Below are 26,085 nucleotides of genomic sequence, written 5' to 3'. Positions count from 1 at the left end.
GGGGAACAGTCATGGAATTACATCTGTCTGTTTTTTATATAGGGGGTACTAATGTACTTAATAATACTTTGATAATGAGTTCTATTTTTGAAGAAAACATTATTGGATTATAAAAAGTTCTGCTTATCTCTACAATCCACACCTGGCACTAACTCAGCTACTAAGACTGTTCACAATCCAAGGCCTCCACCTGCCAGCTGGTGGTTGTCTGGATTTCAGGCTCAGTTCCTGGGTTGTACCAACCAGCCATTTTAAAGAATCAATGTTATCTTAGTGATGGCCAACCTTACATATGGAGACAGCTTTAGGATAAGAATGCCATTGATTTTTTTTTCTGTGAAAGTAGAAACTTAATTAAAAAAATAAATACAAATTTTGATATATTTCAAAAGAACTGCTTAATTTATTTTAAAGTTTTAATTTCAGGAAATACTTAAAATAGTAAATAAATTAGCTTCGAATCAGATTGAATTCCTTATTATGAACAAAGAAATGGTGAGAGAGTGATGTGAGGCTGCAGAGTTTAGGGGAAAAGAAGGAAAATTGGATCTTGTGAATTAATTACCAAGTTCATTCTGTAAAATAACCTGGTGATCCGGGAAGGGTAAAGAGAGAAATCTGTACTGTCAATATGGCTCTGGGCCTGAAAAATACTAGAACCCACATGTAGTATGATTTAGTTCCCTGAATACTATGGGATATATGCTACTCTAAATGGCTTCACTTTTCCTTTCAGATCAGGGACACCTAAAGAGCAAATGTCTGTTTAATTAATGATTCCAGAAGACCCTCAATGGTACCCTTAGGAGAGATAGATATATGTGAATCTATCTGCATCCTATGTCCTCATATGTGTAAATATGTAGGTTATGGAGAAAGACAAGGAGATCACAGAGAAGTAAAAGAAATATATGAGCAAGGATGGTGGATTTGCATAGTCAATTAGAAATCTGCTCTGACAACACATCATCTGGATGATGAGAATGGAAACTTATCACAACCTAAGCTGGAAGCCCCTCTCTCACCCTATCCCTTATCCAAACCCTTGCTCTAAGTTACTAACACTTGCTTCTTGGTATCTCGTGATTTTTGAGGAACAACTTTTTAGAAATATTTTTGGCCCAATGGAAGGAGAACAGCCATCCTTTCTTTTTCTGGCTCTTTTACTGAAGATGTTTCAGGTTTTCACAATGACAAGGCATCTTTCCCAATCATTCATTCACTTGCTTCTCTAGCATTCTCTGGAAAAGCCCCGGCATCAATCACCTGGGACATAACAAGCATGTCCAGGCAGGCAGTCACAGACATCTCTTCCCAGGTTGGTTTTGCTTTATTAAGCTGACGCCACATTGATGATCAAGCAAAAGAAGAATATTTGCTGAATGAAAGAATTTACTATGTGGTATTTTATATTCCTTTCTGTAGATTAACCTGGGATATGTATAATGAAGGGATTTCTCTCTCTATATAGCAGATGTTTGAGGCCATGGCAGTTCAGAATATGCCCTTGAGTACACTAGTGTCTGAAGCCTTTTAAAACAAATCTCTATCCCCTTGTTTTCACAGAGGTTCCTGAATGTAGGATTCCAGGAAAATGAGGATTTCATTTCAATCCTTCCATCCTTGGATCGGCCTGGGCTTTCTGCACAACCTGGGAGCATGTGCATATGTGACTGCTGGCATTACTGAACAATGATTTGCAGTTATGCAGTGCTTAGCTGCTAGAAGCCATCTCTGACAGAGTATTTATATCCATGTAGTTCACGAATGTAGCTCAAATCTATTTAACTCCTTGCTATTGGTATAATTTAATACTAGAACAAATTCAGTAACACATGCATATAACATTAAGAGTTGAAAGCTGTGAGTCATTTTACTAAGGGCCTAACAATGTTAGTGATTGAAACCTATTGATGAGTATCTGTGCTGCAGCAGCAGCCCCAGAAGCAACTCTTACATATATAGGTAAAGCCAGTGGGGCATTTCTAAATTACAGCCTCTCAAATACCGAGCATTAGACTCCTTGATTCCATAGGTTGTGTATTTCACTGATAGATTGCTACTGAACTGCCAAACTTGACCTCAGTTCAACTTCTCCATCTATAAGTTGAACCCAAGAGTGTGGGAAGACCTCTTTCCCAATTTGTCCCTGACAGAGTGAAGGGGCTCAGGGAAAATGCTAAGTTTTGATCAAAATGTGGCCATAGGCACTTGCTCAAACACATAGTTGGTGTGAATTCACTTGAAAACTCTGTTTTAAGATCCATTGAAAAACTCAAACTATAAAATTTGGTTGGGTTTTATTATGTATAAGTGTGTTTTCCTTAGTTCATTGCAATGTCACCTAGAGAAGCATAGAATGAGAAGAGAGAAACAGATCTGTACCAGAAACTCATATGATGAATGTTTCTGAAGACATTTAACTCATTCCCCTGATCCTAGGCAAAATATGCATTGAGAGTTCAATCTGATGGGTGCCAACATCCTCTTTTATCTCCAATAGCCATCCCTTGACCATGACTCAGAAAAATAATCAGTTTTAGCTAAACTCATAGAAAAATAACCGGTTTTAGCTAGATTGCAACAAGTGAAGTCTATATATCAGATCTGAAATCAGATCTGGTTGCCATGCTAGGGCATATACCACCCTCTTTTAGCATACATTCTAGCATCTACACATCACATCTGCACTTCCAGCAGTGATGTCAGACAGGACATATATATATATATATTATATATATATAATATTATATATATATGTACATGATGCCGTTGCCTTAGGTCTATATTTTGAGTAATATTTGCTTCAATGCCAGATGAAATTAAGCAAAAAGGTGAATCCAGCACTTGGAGAACACTTTTGCCACTTCTGATCAATGGGGATCAGCCTCATGTGCCAAGGGCCAAATGCTATACCGCTCTCTAGAAAGTCAAAAGAGAATGGATTTCAATTGTTCATAAAAGCAATTTGCCCCCACCCTGTTCCACCAACCCCAACTCCCACCCTAACCAAATATATTTCAATTACATCAAATTTTTCATGTTTCTTTTCCATGGCTGTCCTACCTTTCAGAGATTGTGTATAACTTTCTCTCCAAATGAAAGGAAACGGAATGATTTGGTCTTCAAAGGGCAGAAAGGGAATAAGCATACACCATTTCTCTGCCACTGCAATGGTGTCTTTCCTCTTGGCAATTGTATAACAGCATTCTTACCTTCAGGCTTTTCATCCCTGTGGCTCTTTTTGTAGCTCTGGTGTTGGACATTTGGCCATTATTTGTCAATAAGAAACACATTCAAGTTATCAGGATAACACTAAAGGCAATAATAGTGTCCTAATCATAGAAACCATGTTAATGCCACAGTCAATTTTTTAAAAAATCATTAGAATGGAATTATTTTAAAAAATATTTTCTTTCTGGATTACATTTTTTTCTGGTAGTGGAATTTATTCTTTAACATCATTTGGCAAAATCAATGGTTTTGGCAGCCACTGGACTGGTTCAGTTCTTAAGGTAACAGGTCTCTTGCTTGAAGCAGCCACTTGAGAGAAAGTGAGGATTTGCTCTTGGGAAGAAGACCTGAGTAAGTTCAAGGAGCAAATTTAGTGACTACCAGGAAAGAAAACTGTCAGGTTCTTCATACTTCCAGGAGGCACTGCCAGCATAGAATCATGCAAACCAACGAAGAGCGTAATATACTCACCCTACTCCTCGATCCCAAACCAGAATCTTGGGGATTCACAGGAACTTCTGCTAAGACCCAGGAAGTGCCATCGATCTGTAATGATTCTTGCCTACACACATAACAGTGTCAATAAAGAGTCATTGGGATCCATCTTAACCCTGGGTATCCGAAATGTCTACCTTCAGGGATGGCTCCTGCCAATAAAAGGTCCATTTTGTTGCAGGTAAAGGCAGATGCAGATTCATATCCATTACCCACGGCCCAAGAAAGTCAAAGAATTCTGGGTGTGGAAGAGAAGTGGTTAAGAGACGGTGCATAGGAGAGGAGAATTGTAGACATACATGGAAGAAGAAGAAATACACATCAAACTGAAGATCTCATTTGCACCAATGAGAAATACAGTATAACCTCATTCATCTATGTTCTGCCAAATATGAAGCTGAGGTATTTTGGAAATGGGCTGTCTGAGAGTGTAACTTTTTACTGTCTTTGAATAGGAGGCTTGCTAAGCAAATGCATGGGATTAAAAAAAAAACAAAGATAGCTAGTGATAGGGAGGAGGAACATGTTTTAATTTCTTCAGAGAACAAACTCTTTTTAGGTACCTTGAGAGCACCTATGTGAAAGGAAACGCAACTGATTTTAATTGCAGGTATTTTTTTGGAAAAAATTTAAACAAATTCCCTAAGTTTTTTTCCTAGCATCACACTGGTCAGTTTATTCTAGTTCCTATATATTTTTGAAGATATAGTAAAACTGCAATTTCTCTATCAATATGCTATTAGTCATAATGAGCATCTTACCATTTATTGAAATAATGGAGGTTCCATTGCACAGCCCATCCTCTTCCCTCATTTCCTTATATGCTTTTCAAGTTAAGGCACCCACCTATCATATAATTCTCATTGCAGTCAAGGAGTTCAGAATGGTCCCTTTAAATATTCTGTTTCAATGTTGTCAAGAGCACACGTGCTGATTTTCATCTTGGCATATATGGACACTGGGAGTCTATTTTAATCCCTGCAGAGTAAACTAAAGTCTGGTATAATTCTAGGGTGAAGTTGGGTAGAGTTTGTAAGAACTTTCCACCTCAGTCACAAATAACTTGTTTCACTGACCCTACCCTCTGTAGTAAGGTAAGGCTAGATGGGAAAGTCAAGCTGGTGCCCTTTACCCAAGATTAAGGGAATGAAGTAAGGTGGATGGGGGGATAAGAACATAAATGTTTGAGAAGACAGGCAGCTGCAGAAGAGGCTGGTGTGCCTATGTGGTAGTTCTGCACATAAATCCCCCATTCTGCTGTGATTTACAACGATAGACTTTCACTGGCTATGTCACAAACCCCTGGTGATCTGGGTTTATCACTGAAAAAACCTACTGGCTCTTAATTACTGCATTTGCACACACATTATAATAAGGCATGAACACAAAAGGGTGATTTGCAGGTTAAAAATTCACAAACCACAGCTCTAATTTACATGATCCTTGCATGTGCATTTACAGTTCATTAAGAAACGATCAAGTCTGTTCTGTTTAGGTCCTATTAGCTCAGGTTTGGGAAATTGGTAAAGCCAAGGAGTATTCTGGTTCCAGCTTGTAGGTCTGGTTCAGGGGCAGCCTCAGAGACTGACCTGGTTCTTAATCCCTTGTATCCATCGAAATAAAATAAAATAAAATGAAATAATAAAATATTAGTTTTATTAGTTTAAGCTCATGTACATTTACAATAGCCTGAAAATTTGCTGTTTCTTTCCATAGCATGGTGACTTTTCTAGACTAATCTCAGAATGTATAATGTCTCATGTCAGGGGAGAAAAAGTCAATGACTTAACATAATTGCCCATTTATTATTATTTAAAGGTTGCAAGAGAGAGAGAGAGACAGAAAGATAAGTGATACCGGTATTCCTCCCTCTCCTGGTTTCAGAGATAATAGGCCTGAAAGTATTTTGAAAAAGCAAAAGCACTTATAAATGTCAGGTGTTGTGATTATTGTCATTTTTAGTAATCAGTACTGAGGGCTATAACAGCTAAAATATGCCATTTGCCTAGTAACAAGGTAGTTGCGAATAAACCTGATTTTTATGGAAACGTATCACATGCAATCAGATTCACATTGCTCATTGGATAGGTGGTAGTGCTAAAATGTCATCTGCAATATTATCACAAGAGGTGACTCTGAAAGCAGCGATTTGTGACAGCATTAGCTGTGTGACCTTGTCAAAGTCATCACCATCTCTGAATCTTACTTTCTCTGTGAAATGTTGGTATATTCAACAGTCAACTGTTATGTTAATGAGATGGGACACAGTGAAGAGGTGTAAATCTCAAGCTATTTTGCTAATACAATAAAACCTTACTGATTTGGAGGAACAGAGGGAAAGGATTGTCTGAATGAGTAAAGCAAGTCCTGTATTACAAAATAGGTTTGAAGAATGACAGTGTTATTACTTTAAGTCTATTTTGTAATTCAAATTGACTATAAAACATTGCCTTAGTGGAGATTCTCGTGAGAACTACTTTAGCAATAGATATGTAACGAATATGATTATATCTAATAAGTGCTCCCAACATTTGAAAAGGGCTTGTTCTCTTAAGAAAAAATTCAACTGACATTCCAGTCTAAACTCTTCATTTGCTTAACAAACCTTTATTGTCCCCATGCCTGATAGTATAAAGTTAACTTGTAGCATGGTCCCTGTCTAGTTTATCACAAATTATTAGAGGGCTCCAAATTAATGAGGTTTTACTGCCATTTCTACCTCCTTCTCCATTTTTTTTTAGCATCACTAACAAGTAGTGGTAACCAGATTCAAGTTCATCTCTTGCCCCTTCTCTTGCTCACTCTCAGAAAACAGCAGGCAGCAAGAAGAAAGAAGATAAAGGCAAGCTTCTTGGTAATCCAGAAATGGAATAAGCAATCGTTGGGTATGCAGCACTGATCATACTATTATCCATAGTTGAGAAAAGGGTTGACTTGTTTCAAAAGACTGGCTGTAGGAATGGCCAAGAAAAGCGATTTGAAAGATGCCTGGCAGATAGCACTATGGTTAGAGAAGTTGAAAACATTTAGGATCTACTGAAATATTTTTCTATTTGCATATCAAAATTCAGATAATCTGGAAATCGTTAGCTGTCAATAAAGTTACTTGATAAAAAACTTTGCAGCAGTACTAGCTGAGGAAAAAAAGCTTGATTGCTGGTTGTAATTTAAAAATAGCTGGTCTAAAGTTTTGGGGTCTTCATGTACCAAAACATCTGGGTGAAAAGTAAAAATTCAGCCAAATACGTGCAGATTTTTTTGTTTATATAACATCAAACGTCTGGTTATCTGAAAACTTCTGGGCACTTGGCATCATGTGGATATTTTAGAGTCATCTTGTTACAGTCCATGGCTCCTTTTTAACCATGATGAGTGTAATGATGAATTCATGAGAGTAATGCATCCAATCCAGCTCAATTTTCATTCTGCAACTCACTTCAATGATACAATTAGGTGCTCCGTGCTAATAACATGAGAAAAAGACTGGGAAGAAAGTGCTAAAAACTTTGGCCATCAAGTTGGCCACTGTAAAAATCAAATGAGCCAAGAGCTTGGCTAAATTGTCAATGTCATCAGTTCACACTGGTGGGAAAGAAAGTTACTGCTTTTTGACACATAGTAAAACCTTGATTAATTGGAATCCATAAGGGATGAATGGAATTTTCAATAAGAATACTCATTTTGTTCATTCTTGGCTAATAACATTTTTTCTTAAAGTGCTTGTATCTACTTTCTTGCTTCAGGGAAGCAGCCTTTAACGTTTGAGGGTCAATCCAGATGGAGAGAAGATATAGGAGAAAGAGCCGAATGTGACCCAACCACAGGCCGCATCTTGGTAAGTAATTTTTTGAAAAATCAATTTCTTGCAGTCTTCTTTTATGGAATACTATTGCTGCTTTCTCATCAATGTGAAGTACTGAGAGGGCAATTCAGTTAGTTGGGGTACTGGTTAGGTGAGTTCTGGTTAATCAAGGTTTTACAATAAAAGGCCATGCCAATGCCTGGTAAGATTATTTGCTGAAGAAAGTTCTTTTAAAATTTATTTCTTTGAAAGTGCTCTGGATCAGTGTTTCCAAACCCATATTGTGTTTGCAGACTGGCAAACTAACTTTTCCATCAGGATCCTGAGGGACAGAGAGGGAAAGAGAGGAGCAGAAGTGCAACCATTGTCTTTGAAGAAGAAAAGTTTTGGCTTGCCTGTCTGTTGGTCTGTGGTTGGGAAACACTGTTCTTCACCTTAAGATGCCCATGGGATCTTGGTCGTAAAAGAGGTGATTTTACATGCTTCAATATAATTGTCATGCCCCTTGGGCCATGGAGGATTCTGTTTTCAGGTCCTCTCCTGTACTTACCCCAAGTGTCTTTCCATGACTTGGTATTGTGGCTTCGGAGTTTGCCCCTATTTCTTGTTGCTTGGATGATGGCTATTCATTCATTCTAGCTCCAAAGAGCATTAGAAGCCAAAGGAATGCCAAGTAAGATGGGTTTTCTCTTGATGGCAGCCTGGATAACAATTAGACCTACCTGAACCAAGAACATGGCTAAGGAGAAGCCAAATCAGGAATTTATACACACATACAGTATCACAGTTAGGCGACGCACTTGCTTAAATACACAAAATCTCTTTGCAAAGTCTCTATATGGGGTGGCCTATTGAAGAAAGACCCCATTTAACTTGAAACCGAGATTGTTATTTGGCTTTCAAGTTAAGTGGGGCCTGCTTAAATGGGCTATCACATATAGAGAACAACATCTCATCACTCAGACACATAATTGAAGAAGCCACCCTTACTCAACCAACCAACCTCTGTGAGCAACCATCACAACCTAGAAAAAAAAAAGGCTATGCCCTGACTTTTCAGTAGATGGATCTGATTTTTCATACCACTCGACTGAGGCAGGCGGGGACAGTCTCACAGGAAAGCCTTGGACTCTTGAAAGCCTGGGGCATTGAAACCCACTTCATGGCCTTCATAATGCAACCAATCTGGTGGGTGAAGGAAGGGAAAGGGTGTGGTTGGAGCCTCTGTCTGGGAGTTTAAGAAGGGACCCAAGTTAGATCAAAAATGTGGGCAGTGCCCTAAAGTCCTTTTGGTTCCCAAAGCTGCCAGGCAGGGGAATAACCTGGTCATTCCACTTTATGTGTTAGTCTTGTGCTCTCTCCTCAATAATAAGATAACAGTCTTGCCGATTACTCGTCACTAAGGGTACCCGGTTGTGGTGACATTGAGGCTGACCTTGGAGTCACCGCCCCCGCTGCCGCACTCTCCTTTGTCGTACCACCATTTGTTTTTCAATTTGTCCAAGAGGCCTTGCTCATTCAGTTTTAATACTGCCAGGTTAACAGCATTTCTTGAAACGATAAAACATAACTTGTAAGAAAATGCACAAATGCTTAGGAAATCGTTAACGTATAAAAAGGAGCACAAGAGGACAAATTGGCTAAATTTCACAGAACGTGGAGCTATAAAAATGTCTGTACAGCAAATACAGGGTTAAATATTGGAAGGTGGCATGGAGGATAACATTTGCTCAAAACTGAAGTGTGCGGGATGGGGAAATTGTCTTTGAGAAAAAAAGTAACAAGAACACCACATCCATGCAATTAACATTCGTCACATATGGCACCATAACTTGGCTTTTACCATTTAAATTGAAAAAGCCGTTGGACTGTAAAATTAAAACAGCAACAAACAGTCAGAGAGGACAACACAGAGAGAGAACATTAAAAAAAAATGGATGCATTAAATAGATGAAACCATAATTTACCGTCTTATTTAACTCCATGGAATATTGTAGATTTTAAACTTTTAAAAGTTACCTCAAAATCCACAAGAAAGAAAATGACAACAAAATGCATCAGGGTAGGTGGAATACTATAACAACACGGATATTGTTATATTATTCCACCCACCTTAATGCTGAGCCTTTAGGGGTTGCCACACCATAGCCTTTGGAATCCAGATTTCCACCAACTTTCATCGTATCACATGGTTTTCTCTGCTCAATGTACTCATTCATGGTTGACTCCAGCAGGAAGGCGAACTTTCCCTTGGACTTTCGCACTCGGGCCACTCCGTCTGCTGTTGTTTTGGTAAACACAGATGGCTCTGCTGATTTCATGTAAGACCACATTTTCTCGTACACAGCAATTTTGGATCTCTGCACCAAAGAGACAAGAGCTCTTAGAGCTGCCAGATATTCAATCTGGAGGAGGGCTTAGTGCAGTAGTTTTAAAAATTGCAATCCACAGTAATAAAAAACACGTTACACTGCAGCCTAGTAGACCCGTTCATACATATGTAAACATATTTCCAAAACAAGTTCTCAAAAACCACACTCACCCTTGTTATGTGTGATGCTCTCTGATATTTTCTATTCTATTGGAATTTGTTTAAAACAACGTTGCTCAGGACCCACTAAATTGATTTCATGGCCCCTCTAATTTGTTACAATCTGGTTTGAAAAACATTTTCTTAGTTTAATTTTCCTTTCAATGAAAAAATCTTCTCTACAATATCCTGCTGTGTTTATCTAATCATAGCAGAATATGCCTAATCAAAGACCATTGTGAGGGAGTATATAGCCATTTTAGTCAGCCCACTCCAGCATGGGACATCAATCATTGCAAGAGAGTACTGCCTTATTCTGAGCTGATCTTTGTTTTCCTATACTCTTATTCCTTTTTACAATTTCAGCTTTTATTTTAGACACAGGGGGTACATTTGCAAATGTGTTACGTAGGAATATTGTGTGATGCTAAGGTTTGGAGTACCGGTCACCTAGGTAGTGAATATTGTATTCAATAGGTAGTATTTTAATTCACTCCACTCAACCCCTAGTACTATCCACTAGAGCTATATACAATTATTCTGTCCTTTTGTACAATGGTCCTTTAATTATTGAAAGGCTTTTATTATGTCCCCTTCTCATCCTTCATCAGGTGAAACTCTACTCACTGATATTGTTTCCAGAACTCTGACAACTTTGATTTTCCACTCATAGGCACATTCTAGTTGGTAATGTCTGTCTCTAATTGTAGTGTATAGAAACAGACACAGTACCCCAAATAAATGGCCAAAACAGAATGAAAACAACAAACAAGCTTATTGTTTTGGAGCATTATTTTCTTTCTTTCTTCCATTTTTTTTTTTTTTGAGACAGGTTCTCACTCTCTTGCCCAGGCTGGAATGCAGTGGTGTGATCTTAGTTAACTGCAGCCGCGACCTCTCAGGCTCAAATGATCCTCCTTCATCAGCCTCTTGAATACCTGGGACTAGAAGTGTGCACCACCAAACCCAGCTATATTTTTTTTTGGTAGAGATGAGGTCTCACTATGTTGCCCAGGCTGGTCTCAAACTCCTGGACTCAAGTGAATCTCCCCCACCAGCCTCCCAAAGTGTTGGGATCACAGGCGTGAGCACCTGGCCTTGAGCATTACTTTCTACCAATGCTGCTTAAGTTTGCATTTATGTATTTAGTCATTCATCTATCCTTTCAAGAAATATTTATTTACTGAGAAGCACTGGAAGAATATAATAGAGTGAATAGAGTCTTTCCCTCAACTCAGGTTGAGGCCAAACCAAAATTTAGTTCTGCCAAGTCAAGTCTCTCTCATCTTTACCTTTCGGAATTTTACATATAATCCCACCAAATTTCGTATCAACTGGGGTGGTCCCTAGAACATGTATTGAATGCTTACTGTGTCTCAAGCCCTATGTTAGTCATTCTGGAGAATATATTAAAAAACTATAGACTCAATGACTCAAAAATTTCCAATTGAGGTGGGAGCTAGGTCCTTAGGAATGAAAATCGTAGAAAAAATTTCTAAGGTGATACTTGACCAGAGGTCAAGATAGCATGGCAGGAACGATAAACATATACCATGTTTTCAAATGTCTTTTTGTGGGGTTTCCTGGCCCCCACCCCAGATTTCTTGATTATTTATTTGCTCTTCTCTGGACTTTGGCTGGCTACGTTGCATCTTTCTTGGAGCCTGCTTGGACCTGCCCAAATAATTCCAGAGGGGCTGAAACTTCCAGAGCTATCACCATGGACTCAAATTGCTGGCCTCAAGCAATACTCCCACCTTCACCTGGCAAAGTGCTGGGATTACTGGGGTGAGCCACCTTGCCCAGCTGGATCACCATGGACATTAAGCATTGTGTATATGGCAATCAGACCCTCATGGAGGAGTCGCTGAAACTATTCACTGAGATGGGAACACATTTGATTTGCACAAATTGTAGCAAAAGAAGCCACTGAGACTGAAATTAAATGAGAAAAAGGGAGAGTGGTAGGAAATGAGCTTAGGTGGATAATCAGAGGCCAGATCTTGTAGAGCCCTGGAGGTCATGGTAAAAAGTTTGGATTTATTCTTCCTGTTATAGGAAACTATTGGAAGATTTTGAGGAGGAGTGTGATAAGATCTTAGTTAAAATTTTAATGGATTACTCTGACTGCCATTTGGAGAATAGACTATAACGTGGGTCAGAGTGGAAGAAAGGGAAATTAGTTAGGGGATGATTCTAATAGTCCAGAGGAGAGACGATTGTGGCTGGGGCTAGTGTGGAAGCGACTGAGGTGGAAAGAAGAGGCTGGATTCCAGATGTATTTTGGGGAGATAGCAAACAAGCCCTGCTGATGGACATCTCCACCTGATGGGCCTAAAGACATTTTCAGATTAAGCTTTTCCAAACCAAATCTATATTATCCACTTTGTAAAGCCTGGGTTTCCTTCTATATTCTATCGGTAAACCGCCTAACCTCCAAGCTAGAGGGTTTGGTTTTACTTTTCCCTCACTCCCTCATTCTGCCATGTTTATTCTAGTGTAGCAATGCTTTTAGAATCTGTCTTCCCATCTTCTTTTCTTTCTCATTACTATTGCCCTTCCTCGGTCAGGCTCGATCATTGCTTTGTTTAGACTATCTTGCTTCTAACTGGTCTTCCTGCTTCGTCTCTCTATTCAATTAATCCTCCAGTGATTCTTCCAAAATGAAAACTTGATCAAGTTACTTCATTCTTTAAAATCCTCTGATAGTTCCCTGATACTTACAGAAAAAAAAATCCAAACTCTTATGTATGATATTCAAGAGTGCTTATGATCTTGGCTATACTCTCCTATGATGAGGTCATGCTGGGCTACTCACTGGTCACTGAAATAAGCCACTTCCATGTCTTATGCCTTTGGTTATGCTTTTGCTTCTGCTTGGATTACCTTATTCATCTACAAGATCCAGAGAAGATGTCATGTCTTCAGTGAAGTCCTTCCTAACCCTTTCCTGCCCCCACAGAAGTGTTTCTTTGGATGTTCTCCCAAAGCCATTTGCTCATATCTTTGCTATAGAGCTTAATCGCAGTAGGATGAGTTAACTATGTGTCTCTCTTCCCCTGTTACTTGAGTGTTTCCTGAGGACAAAGTCCATGCCTTATTCATTCTGCTAGTCCTCTTGGCAGCCAGCAAATTGCTGTATACATGACAGACTAACGATATGTTTGCTTAATAACTGAAGCATAGGCTTGACCATGGTGATAACCAGATTGTTGGACAAAGATATCAGAAGTTCAGGTAAAAATGGCTACCAGCACTATCTTTATAGCACTGTAGAATTCAAGAGCTGGATTTTTTTCTAAAAATCACTGAGTACCTTGCTAAACCAATTTGGATACATGTTTTTCAATCCTCTTTTTAAATGCTACTTAGCCTGTCTTTGATGCCCACATCAATAGCTTCTCCCCAAGTAATCCCTAACAATCAAGGCCTTCTAAGATTAAAATCTCACCCATAGTCATTTATGCTCATTCCATATTACATAATCCTCTTTTGACACATAAGACAATTTTTAAACATTGTAATGAAACACATTGTCAAGGACTTTATTTTATTTCAGTAGACATTTCCTAGTCAGTTACCCAAAGAATTAAAAACTAGTAAATAATTCAGATACGCAGAAAGATACAACAATAATGTAAAAACACTGTGTACCTGCCATAAAGCTTAACAAATTAAACATTATGAAGTTAGTTAAAGTCTGCTTATCTACCCCTCCCTAAATACGTATTCCTCTCTACTCACCAAAAGTAACCACCATACTGAATTTGGCCTTTACTATTCCCTTGCACTTAAAAAAAATGCTTTTACTGGAATAAGCATATCTCCTTTATAATGGCTGCATAGCTCTTCAATCTAGGCACATACTATGTTTTATTTACCCAACCCCTTTTGAAGGGCTCTATAATGCCATTTTTTTTGGCATTATAGAAAACTCTGTAGTGGGTATGCATGCATTTATAAACAGCTATTTTTTGTTCTTCATCTTGGCCCAACTAGACCTGAATACAAGGTGGGTGTCTAGGAAGGAGAGACTTCAGACATATTTGTCTTTCACACTATTTGCAAACAGGCCATTGCTTCCAAAGCTAAGTTTATAAGCCAAGGGCAAAGGGCTCCATGAATTCTGAACCAAGTGCACTGTAATTTGGACTCATTTACTTCATCATTTACTTGAGCTTTTTGATTGCTGATACAGGTTAAAAGGTTTATTCCTTTAGGCAATGATGCATTTCTAGGAGAATAAATAGCATTGCTTGAAGCAGGCCCTTTAAATGCACATGGTATACATGTGGCAGATATTAATGAATGCATTAAATGACAAGTCAGTAGCAGAAATTCTTGGGCTCTTTTTGATGACTGAATTCTCAAAGAGATTAGAAGGGAGGAAAAGAAATGACTCATGAGTGAGAGAAATTAAGCTGAAATGTTTATCTTTCTAACTAGTATTTAAGTATCAGTATAACATTCAGATCAGAAAGAAGAAAAAAATCCAAATAAGCATTTCCTCTTTTTTTCTTTCTTTCCTTTTTTTTTTTTCATTCTGTCTTATTTTGGCTGAAATAAGAAGGCAATAAAAGGGACTGAATCTTAGCTCTATCATCTGGGAGAAATTAAGCAATTTCTGGGCAGTATATGTCATAACAAGTTCATTATTCTCCAACCCACCACGATTCATTTCTTTCATCCCACAGAGCAACATTTTGTACCTAAAAAGGAACAAACAATGGTTATAAAGAAAGGCCACAAGAAATTCTCAAGCACTGCTAGATAATTAGCAACCGAAATCCAAAGGAGAAACGCATAAATGGAAGAGGAACAGATTAATCCAAAACAGCATATGTGGTAGAGCCTTAGCATTAACGGATTCAAAAGTCATAGCTCTATTTGTAATACATCATGAAGGTCAAAAATAATGAAGAAATTTGTCTTTTTGTTGATGTGAAAATTTTAATCTTGGGCCCTGCGAGTCTGATACACAGAAGCCTACCACTTAGACATTGTGTCTCTTTGCAATGGTGTTGTTCACTCCAAGTCGTTGTGCATATAGCAGCTCTCTAGCAATAAAACTATTCTTCATGTAAGTTCAAAGTAACTATATAATGCAGTGCTTAAGAGTGTGTAGTCAGACTGCCTGGGTTTGAATTATACTTGTAAGTGCATAAATTATCTAGCGTCTATGTATCTTAATTTCCTCATCCATAAAAACGGGATTTTTTTCTTCCTTTTAAAAAATTTTTTATTATTATTATTTTTTTAGAGACGAGGTCTCGCTATGTTGCCCAGGCTGGAGTGCATTGGCTATTCACCGGCGTGATCCCAGTACTGATCAGCATGGGAGTTTTGACCTGCTCCGATTCTGAACTGGGCCGGTTCAACCCTCCTTAGGTAACCTGACTCCCGGGAGGTCACCATATTGATGCTGAACTTAGTGCAGACACCCAATCGGCATAGCGCACCACAGCCCAAAACTCCTGGGCTCAAGTGATCCTCCAGCCTTAGCCTGCCAAGTAGCTGGGACCACAGGCACGCACCACTGCGCCCACCAAAATGGGATTTTTAAAAAGAGTGCACTTCAAAGGTTTATTGGGAGAAATTAAATGAGTTAATACATACTTAGAACAATTCCTGAAGCACAGGAAGTGGGAAAAATATTACATATTTTTATAATAAAAAATGTAATTTGTTTTACTGGCAGAATTTATTTTAATGGTATTATAAATTACTATACTTCAGTTCCATATTAAGAGAATCATTTCTGCATTTTATGGGAGAAATCACATGCTTAAGTATTATTTATATATTTGGATCTCCAGACATACACCTGGTGAATGACCATAGTCTGCCGTCAACAAAAATTACTATCATTTAAATTTGGATTTAAAAAATTTTGTTCGTGGAGGAAAATGGGCAGGATGGCAACTTTTCCTTTTACATTTATGTTTTGTAGTTAAGTTGAGGCATATACATTGAAGTTCTCATTAACCAGAACACCGCTACTGGGAAACTTGGTGAATAAAATTTTCTGCTTTCCTATCAGATAAAATAGGATATCCACTTAGTCAATAGAATATCCACTTGGAGTCAGTAGAACAGAATTTTAGAGCTAGAAGGCACCTAAAAACCATTTTGTTCAACCTTTCACCCGATGAAGTGATATCTTCTTGCTTAAATGCTTCTAGTGAAGAGGCACTCCCTAGCTGAGAGGAGGCTTCGGAAGTAGCTTATTCCATGGTAGGACAATTCAACTTGATAGAAAGTTGTTACTCTTTGGCTGATGTTCTTAATGAAAGCCTCGCCTCTCCAATCTACTTCTGCCTACTGCTTGAATTGGGCAGTACCTCCTGTTTCCATTTCTCCATTGTAGGTAGCACCGATTATTTTGCTTTGCAATGGTTATCCCCAGCCAAAACTGAGCTCTTTGAGAATAGGGGTTAGGTCTTTTTTTTTGGGTCACCATACCACTGGTGTCTAGCATGATGCCTGGCACACAGCAAACTCTCACTATGTGTCGGTGGAATGAGTGAATATTAAAATTGAAGTGTTACCTGCTGGTCATAACTTTTCCCTTTGTAGCAATACAGAATCAATATGCTCTCTTTCCAACATGATGTACAGCCTGGACTCTACTGCCACAATATCACCTGTTAATTGCCTTTTTTTTGCAGGCTAACCATCTTAAGGGCCTTTATCTGTTACTTTTATGACACAAATTCCAGTCAAGTCCCCTTTTCTGGTTACAATCTTCTAGATAACTTTTCATTTTTTAAAGTCCCTCCTAAAATGAGGTGCCCCAGATTGCACACAATATGCTTGATATAGTGACATTAACATAGAGACAGTGGAACCATCTCTTCTTGTGGTCTGGACATGAGCACAATTGTTTAATTTGACAGGATTCAACATCCACTTTCCCATACGTTGATAGTCCAGAATTAACTGAATTAACAAGATGGACTAATAAATTGGAAGCATGATTATCAACAGAATCATAATATGCTGTTCATTTATGCTATTAATTTACGGTCAGAGTGCTGACAAAGTATTACATAACTTGTAAAGATAGTATTGGTGTTTGTAACATCTCTATTCCCAGCTCGTAATGAGGGAGAGGTCAGGGGAAGATGGTTTTAGGCACTTTGTATTCCAGCGTCCCTCAAAGGAAAATGGGCTAGCTTTATGCATATAATTATTTTTTTCAACACTGTTGCCACCATACCTATTTTGTTCATTTCCATCACCGTATGTGCAAGACTAGCCTTGTACATATATGTCAAAGGGGCTAGATTTGACTTTGGGGTGCTCATCTTCTACCATTTCTCTGTTTCACTGTCTGCCTCCCTCAGAGATACATCCTGTACCCTTTTTCTGGTATCAGCAGTTATGGGCCTCATAGAGGTGTTCACTAAGAGTATAATGGCTTCTGTTACCCCTTAGCAAGGGGTCATTTTGATTTGAATAGGGGATTCGTACCTCAAAAAGGAGAGTGAGCTTCTTGGCATTATAAAACGTGCCTTTCAGGGGCTGGAGAAGGCTACCTTGTATATGAGACACTAAGAAAGGGAAATATGGCGAGAGTTTCAAACAAAAAGGACTTTTCCTCACTCATTTAGCCTTCTCTAAGTGTAATGTGGACTATTTCTTGCTTGAGAATCTGTCCCATTTTTTCTTTAGATTGTACCTTTAGTTAAAATAATTATAAACTACAATCTGCTTTTTCTTCTGAATTAGTGTCCTCTGGAATTTCTGCTTTTAATAAAGACTAAGGTGGCTAGGTGGTAAAAATTCAAAAGGGTAACTTTGGGCCTCCATCGGCCTGAATGGAGCACTTACAGAATCCCTGCATGCCTTGTGTGCCTTCTGTAACATACAGGAGCAAATGGTGCCTCACAGAATTGACCAAATACTAGGATGTGGACAGGTGATCCTTACAAGGCAAGGTGCTAGAAGGAATGAAGGCCAGTGATGCCACAGCTCTGGAGAGCTCCTGACCTCTGCTTCCTTTCCTCCTTTCTTCTTTGCCTTTTCTAATGTTTGATGGGATTGGAAGAGGATGATGTGCTTACATGTCCTAAGGACTATAAGGGAGGGGCAAGGTGTGGCTGGGGTGGGCTCATTCTCAAATTCTTTCATGTAGTCATAAGTCGGCCGGGCGCGGTGGCTCACGCCTATAATCCCAGTACTTTGGGAGGCCGAGGCGGGTGGATCACGACGTCAAGAGATCGAGACCATCCTGGTCAACATGGTGAAACCCCGTCTCTACTAAAAACAAAAAAAATTAGCCGGGCACGGTGACATGTGCCTGTAATCCCAGCTACTCAGGAGGCTGAGGCAGGAGAATTGCCTGAACCCAGGAGGCGGTGGTTGCGGTGAGCCGAGATCCCGCCATTGCACTCCAGCCTGGGTAACAAGAGCGAAACTCCGTCTCAAAAAAAAAAAAAAAAAAAAAAGTAGTCATAAGTCTCAGGACTACAGAAATTCAGTTCTTTAAGACTCCAACTGTGGAAATCTCAAGCACTTGGTTTCGACTCACGAAGAGATTTTCGTGGTGAGAATTATCTGCCATGAAGCCTTTCAAGTACTCCCCTTCCTTATTCAGAGAGACCTTAGATTTGTCATTACTAGAAGCAGGAGATTGCTGAATGTCTTTAGACCTTATACTTGCGTAAGGTTTTCTGGTTGCCAGGGTGAGTTAACACGTACCATCTCATTTAAACCCCACAGCAGCCCTGTGAGGTGGATGCAGTAGCTATTGTTTGTTCACTACTTACTCCCCAGCACCAAGAACAGTGTGTGTGAGCCAAGTAATGCCCCATGAATGTCTGTTGAATAAAAGAAGGAATTCCTATTTTACAAAAGATGGAATTGAGGATAAGGGAGGGTAAGTGCAGTGGCAATGCCAAGAGGTGCCATAGTGGGCTTTAGCCTCCTCACTCATTTCCATGAATCTAGCCCATCACTATAAATCAAGCCTGAAAAAAGCTGTGTGCTTTCTAGGCAAACAGTTTCCAAATAAGGCCCAACCAGAATTCTACCTTACAGAGTCTTCAATATAGAAAATCAAAGATTTGCCATTGACTCAACTACTTATTCTAGATCACGCGGCTAATGAGGAACAAGGCTTGGACACTATCTAAGTTAACTGGAAAGGTTTCAGACAGATCTTTCTTCCCAGCTGCTTTTGCTAGCTGTAGCACTAACAATATCCTTTTTATTGAAAGAGGGTAACTCACCTTCAAAAACATTTTTTACTTCTTGTCCAAGCTTTTTATTTTGAAGTTGGGATAAATTGTAGATTAACTCCAAATCCCTGCTCACCAAGGCACTGGAATAAGTGAACATCCTTGTCACTCACTGTAACCCTCCTATAGGCCCCTAGTGTCCATACTTCACCATGTTAAACGATCAGAGCAATTTGAGGCAAAAGAAGAAAAACACATCTGGGTTGCCAAAAGCATCAGACACATGTTTTTCTTCCACATTTATTTTGAAGAAGTCAATAGCTCTAATAAGGTGCATTTGGAAAAAAGGAATCATTGCTTTTTACAATTTTCACCCTAAATTAAAGGAAATGGTTTCCATTTTGATTTGGAGTAAGGCACACAAGAAATGATTTCATTTCTAAGCATGGCCAAAACCCCAATTTCACTTTCTTTCCTTCACTTAGGTTTGCACATTTTTAACATTCAGATAAGTATGGCTTGTCCATGTCGTTTTGCTTCAGACATTCAGCAACCGCCATGGGACTGTATATTGGTGAACACAGAAGAAAAGCAGGAAAAGGAATTCTGGTTTCTATTCTTAGTTTTTCTACTTGTGTGTTATGAGCCTGAGTTATTTTGAGGGCTGGGCTTTTAGATCACTTCATTGGAGTTGGAGGTCGCCTTTTGCCTAGACATTGAGTTTTGCCCTCAAACGTCAAGTGCCATTCCAAATGACTTTGCTTAACAGTTTCAAACTGTGTTCCCAAGTCCAGGGACAGGTTTCCTTCCACTTCAGGGAGGCTATTTCCCATGTCTCCTTTCCAAAGGTACAGGTGACAATTAGCTAAGTTTCCTGAGACCTTTGTAGTGTCCCTCTCCGGCATGCAAACTCAGATTACTAATCTGATTAATCTTCTGCTTCTCTTGCTGAGTCAGATTAAGCATATTCCAATGGGTTGAAAGTAGTGCCAGTGGCCACATGACTTTGAAAGCCAGAGTCAATACATACTTTCAGAAACTGTTTCTAGGGTACCATTGTTCTATTCTGGGAAAATAAAGGAAGGGACACACTATTCTCTACCCCTGTGTCTCTCAGTCAGCAACAACTTTGCCTCTCAGGTGTCATTTGGCAACAATTTTCATTGTCACAACTTGGGGAGAGTAGTGCTACTGGTATCTAGTGGGTAGAAGCCAATGGTGCTGTTAAACATCTTACAATGCACAGGATAGCCCCCACCACCAATAGTTATCTGGCCCCAAATTCAGTGGTGCCAAGGTTGCAAAACTCTGCCATATGGACTTCGATCAAGCCATCATTAAGTGGGAAAACCATCATAACTAACACTTAATTGAACATATACTTTCTGTTCCAGATCCATTCAAGGGCTTTACATGTGTTAACTCAAGTAATTCTCACAACAACTCTATGAAATAGATTATACTATTATATATTACCCCATTTAAACACGCAGAAACAGAGGCACGGAGGAGTTAAGTAGCTTGCCTAATGCCACACAGCTGGTATGTGTTGGAGCTGAGAACTCATTCATGCAGGCCCCAGAGTCTCTGCTCTCAAACAGTGCACTGTTCCTAGATAGGCTAAGCCATATGGTAGGGTTGGGATGACTTCACAGATATTCTGCTTTCCGATTGAAACGATGCTTATATTTTAGCCATCATTTCAAGGGGCATGGCATTTCTGTTATTCTCTCCCTGAAATATAAGACTGGAGACTAAGGTGTCTTACCCTTAATCCACATGAAAACCCCACCTTTTAAACCAGAGGTCAACAGATTATTTTTTTCTCCTTATTTTGAGAATGAAAATACATAAGAAATATAACCTTATGTATTGAACTTATATGGCCGTTGTAAGCCAAGACTGTGAGTCAACTTTTATTTTCACAGCTGCTCCTCACTTTTCACTCTGCTGTCAGGGAAGCACCACCTCTTTTTCATTTACCTTATCAGGTAAAAGACTCCCTTCCCACTCCATCCTGTGCTCAGAAAAGAACTGGAGGCATTCACGCTGAGGTATAAAAGATGAACAATATCGAACATTGTGATCCCCTCATAGGATCAAAACACAGCTAAAGGAATGACAGCTGGATGGTGGACACATTATTTGGGTAAGGAGAAGTGTGCGTGTATGTGTGTGTATATTGAAAACCTGACTTTGCTATGTACCCTCACCTTTAGATTGCAGAATCTATTTTCAAGACAGAGAATGGGTCACAAAGAAAGTGTGTCTGCCATACCCTTTCACTATTAACTAGAGAAAAGCCTCAAATTCCCTGACTCTCAAGCATGTATTGCTTCTAGGCCTGCTATCACTATTGAACACTCTAAGGTCACTTCCCTCAGCCTTCTAGAGTTCTATTTTTCAATCAAATGGCATCTCCAACAATCCAAAGCCTATTACCATTGGCCAATTGGATTAAGTGTATTTTTATTTTCGATTACTAAGATATTTAAAAAAGAGGTTTAATACTCTTGTTATTCTTGAATCAATTGTAATGTGGAGGCCAAACCTGACAATACGGATCCTAGGAAGTGAGAGGGAAAATGCTCTTCTGTTAATAAAAATCTATCCTGAAATTGCAATGTTTTGAGTTTCCACTGTGGCTGTTGCTTCTAGGTCCCCAGAGAAAGAATCGTTTTCATACTGAGGGGAGGAAAAAAACAATGAAGCAAAGAAGGAGCAACTTGCTCAGGGTTAGCCAGAAGAGTCCAAATTTTCCATTTAGTGTTTTTTTTGGGGAGTGTTATGTTTCCTAAAAGGTGAGCTGGAACTAATCCAAAGAGAAATTTTGTTAAAGCCAGTTTGTCTGTAGGAAATACTATATACCTAGGAAGCTACCGATGACTGCTTCTGTGATTCTGGTTTAATTGGCCTGAGGTGGGGCCCACATTGTAAAAAATGCTTCCTAAGTGATTCTAATATTCAGCCTGTGTTTAGAATAAGCAACAATGATCCTACAGCTGCAACAACTAGCTACCAATTAGTGCATAAATGCTGACAATGAGAGGGCTATCATTTATTAAGCACTTACACGCAACAGGAATGGTGCTTCACGCATTATATACATGACTGCTAATCCTTAACACAACCTTGTGAAACCAATATTGTCTACAATTTCCTGAGAAGGTAACTAATACTTAACGAAGTTATTTTACTTCTCCAAGGTGATACAGCTGGTTAAATTGTTAGCTCTGACTTCACTAAACTTTAGATTCATCTATCCACCTACCTACCTGATATCTCCACTTAGATGTCTCATAGATATCTCCAACTAAGCATGGCCAAAATGGATCTCTTGATTCTCCTCCACCCTTGCTTGCTACTCCTCAAGTGTTCTCCATCAAAGAAAATGGCAACTCCTTCCAATTTGTCCAGTTGCTCAGGCCCAAATCATTTTCGTCATCCTTGACTCCTCTCTTTGGTCTCACATTCTGCACCGTCAGCTCAATCTATATTCAAAATGCAACCACTTCTCCCCACCTTCGTCTTAATTCAAGCCAATCATTGTTCATCTGAAATATTGCAATTGCTTCTTTTTCAAACTGAATTTTTTTAGAGACAGGGTCTCTCTCTGTTGCTCAGGCTGGTGTGCACTTGTGTGATCCTAGCTCACTGCAGCCTTGAACTCCTGGGCTCAGGGATCCTCCTGCCTCCGCCTCCTGAATAGCTAGTACTACAAGCATGTGCCACCTCATCCAGCTAATTAAAAAAAAAAATTCTTTGTAGAGATGGAGAGCTCACTATTGTGCCCAGTCTGGTCTTGAACTCCTGGGCTCAAGTGTTCCTCATGCCTTGGCCTCCCAAAGTGCTGAAATTATTGGCATAAGCCACCATGGCCATCCTACAGTCACTTCTTCAGTGGTCTGTATCCCCGCTCCTCAACTTTTGCCCTGACATAGCAGTCTGGTTGATAGCAAGTAAGTGAGGGAAAGAGTGGTAAGAAATGAGAGCAGTGAAGAAGACAAACCATGATAAAAATTCTGGATTATATTCTGTTTCACAGAAAGTCACTTAAAAGACTTTGAGCACAGGAATGACATGGTCTACTCTATAGCCCTTACAACAATGGCTGTCATATAGCATGTGCTTAATAAATACTAACTGAATGAATAAATGCGTAGCCGAGATTTATACCCAGCTCATTTGACACCAAAGTCTATATTCTCCTTCTTCTCTCTCCTTCCAGAGCTTAGAGTGGTAAAATGATAATTCCAAGTTTGCATAGATGCAAGGAGACAGAATTAGTATTCAAATCCAGATGTGCTGGTTTTCAAAACCTGTGTTTTCTTTCTACTACTCTGTACTGCCTCCCAGTGGAAAAATTGCTAGTAACTACAGTGACCAAAATGTCAGAGAATTGGGTGAAGTTTTTTTGTTGTTTTGACATGATTTTATATAGCCTTGATCTTCCTCCTTGGTTCGGCTTTGAAGCCTGTGAAACACGCTCCGAGGTAAAAGGCACCAATATAATAACTCACTAGCTTGTTATAGGCCCTAAATGCTACCATTAGCGATCATGGCTTCTGTTTGACTTTCTCAAGTTACTTAAATTTCTCTAAGACTCTAATAATTATCTCTGAAGTGGAGATAGATTATTAAATGAGATAATTCATGCGAAGCACCATGAAACAGTTCCTGGCATGTAGTATGTCTTCAATAAAGTAGATTATAAACTCATGGCAAATGGGAAAGTAACAGAACCCCACATCCACCACTTTTGTGGTGGTTTGGTTTATTTGAAAATGTGTGCCAGAAGAATGCCAGAGGAAGAAGAATTAAGATAGGTCTTGGGGTGGGCAGGCAATGTGGAGTGCCACCCTGATAAGTCAGGGTCATGTGAGGACCTGGGCACATGTGGGTGACAAGTATGGTGTCACATTAAGTGTTGTCAGTCCTACTGAGGCACAGATTAGAATTAAAGCTAACTTACCACGTGCTTGGCAGAGACTAACTTATAGTGCCAAATGGGGCCACTAAATGTTCAATTTCAGTATATTCATATTTCACCTTCTCCTGTGGCTCTCGAATTTGAACATTTGGGTTTAGATTTAAGTCCTTTCCTCCTCGCTGTGTTAGGAGCGTTCTGGTAAGTATTATTTCTAAAGGTGCTATGCTGATTTAAAAAAAGTGGCTGGCTGCAGTTTTGTCTGGCAAACACACTGACTGTGAAAGCTGCAGGAAAATTGATTTTCTGGCATTTGCATGTCCTGGCATAAACTGTGTTCCATGGAAGCTCAAGTTCCAGAAGCTTCTGATAAGTGCAGCAAGTGAACTTGACTTCATGAAATGATTAGGTTCCACTAATCTTTACCATTGGGGTCAAGGCAATGGTCTCCCTATGCAATGACAGATAAAACTACTAATTTGCTGTTATTTCATTTAGAGAAGTAGTCAGATAGCCAGTTAATCCGATACCCATATGCAAACACAAATGAGAACACTTATTAAACCCCCAATCTTCATGCTCAGGCTCTGATCTCAAATTGTCTTTATTCTGCCTTGGCCAGCACTAGTGCTGTGGAGAAGCCACCTAGTCACCAATGCCCTGGAAGGGGCCTGCCTGTCCCATGTTGAAATTTGTAGTTATGTGAAGTTTTCTTCTGTTGTATACAGCAGCTGTTAACAGCGTAGGTCCTAAAGTTACAAAGACCTGCTTTACGTACTTATTAACTGTGTGACTTGGGGCAAATAATTTAACCTCACTGAGACTCAGTTTCCTCACCTGTAAAATGGGGATGATAATAGGACCCACCTTATAGTGTTCTTGAGGTAATGAAATGAGAGATTGCTGATACTAAATTTGACATAGCTCATGACAACCTACTAAGCACTTAGTTTCTCGCCCATTCCATAGTTGTATCAGGAACTGTGGTACATGCTATAAGAAATCGATATGTGGAAGGCATGTTCCTTATGCTCAAGAAGCTAAAAGAGCTAATAGTTGGAAGCACCATCTCATAGAACTTCTGAAATGTTCCATATCTCTGCTGTCCAAGTAGCTTCTAGCCACACATGTCCCCTGAGCACTTGAAATGTGGCTAGTGCTACTAAAATTCTGAATTTTTAATTTTAATTTTAGTTATTTTCCATTTAAATAGTTACATGTGGCTAGCAGGTACCCTGTTGGACAGTATAGGTCTATAGCTTAAGGAATAGCAATGAGGAACTAAAAGGCAGAAAAAGGGCACCAAGAACCACTTTCCCTACTTCATAGTATTTTTCTAGTTTACCCTAGTTATGGAAGTGAGGACTACATCAAATGGAAATCCTGCCTGCACCAGTTGGAGGGCTGGCTATCACCTGGGTTGAGAGACAGTGGGGTAGGTTGGGGGAATAACTCCTGTTCTATTCAGAGCTAGTATGCAGCTCGGAATAGCTTCCCCAGCCTGTGCTTGTAGAAGCCTCTCTAGAGAAAGGTAAGCTGTGTTATTTGCATGGGCAAGAATTCCTTAGGGACATGCAGAAACTGTTTCCTTTAAATTTATTCTATTTGTGTAAAATTGAAAATAAATGAACTCCTGAGTCTAGATATGCCACGGAAGAATATTCTTGCTGTTCTTAAGAACCATACTTTATTCCAAAAGAACAGATATAAGAAAATATTTGTGAAAAAAACAAAAAGTGCACTCCTTAAGTTTCCACCCAGCCTGATTATCTTCTTCTGGCTCTGTGAGTTGCTACATTAAGTTCTTTATACCTACTCTGACTCTTATTTCCAAGGGAAGAATTCCAAAAGGGGTGAGCAGCCAGGTGACAACACTCACAATTCCCTCAGATTTTAAAAAAAAATAGTTCTCTGT

General features: G+C 39.3%; 1 protein-coding gene across 13 annotated transcripts in view; it reads right to left on the bottom strand.

The window, feature by feature from the left end:
• Positions 1–26,085, bottom strand: part of GRIA3 (glutamate ionotropic receptor AMPA type subunit 3) — a 315,767-nt gene that overhangs the window by 15,994 nt on the left and 273,688 nt on the right. For 7 of the 13 annotated variants that reach the window (XM_078362314.1, XM_078362317.1, XM_078362313.1 and 4 more), the window contains one exon: positions 9,644–9,891. In XM_078362314.1, coding sequence (XP_078218440.1) covers positions 9,644–9,891 — 248 coding nt within the window. Of the gene's footprint in view, positions 1–8,966; positions 9,082–9,643; positions 9,892–26,085 lie in introns of all 13 variants that reach the window. The other 6 variants (XR_013531388.1, XR_013531387.1, XM_035288793.3 and 3 more) reach the window with 1 other exon arrangement.

Source organism: Callithrix jacchus, chromosome X, assembly GCF_049354715.1.
Source record: "Callithrix jacchus isolate 240 chromosome X, calJac240_pri, whole genome shotgun sequence".
Lineage (NCBI taxonomy): Eukaryota > Metazoa > Chordata > Mammalia > Primates > Cebidae > Callithrix > Callithrix jacchus.
The sequence above is the reverse complement of the archived record's forward strand: the minus strand, read 5'-3'. Positions and strand labels throughout refer to the sequence as shown.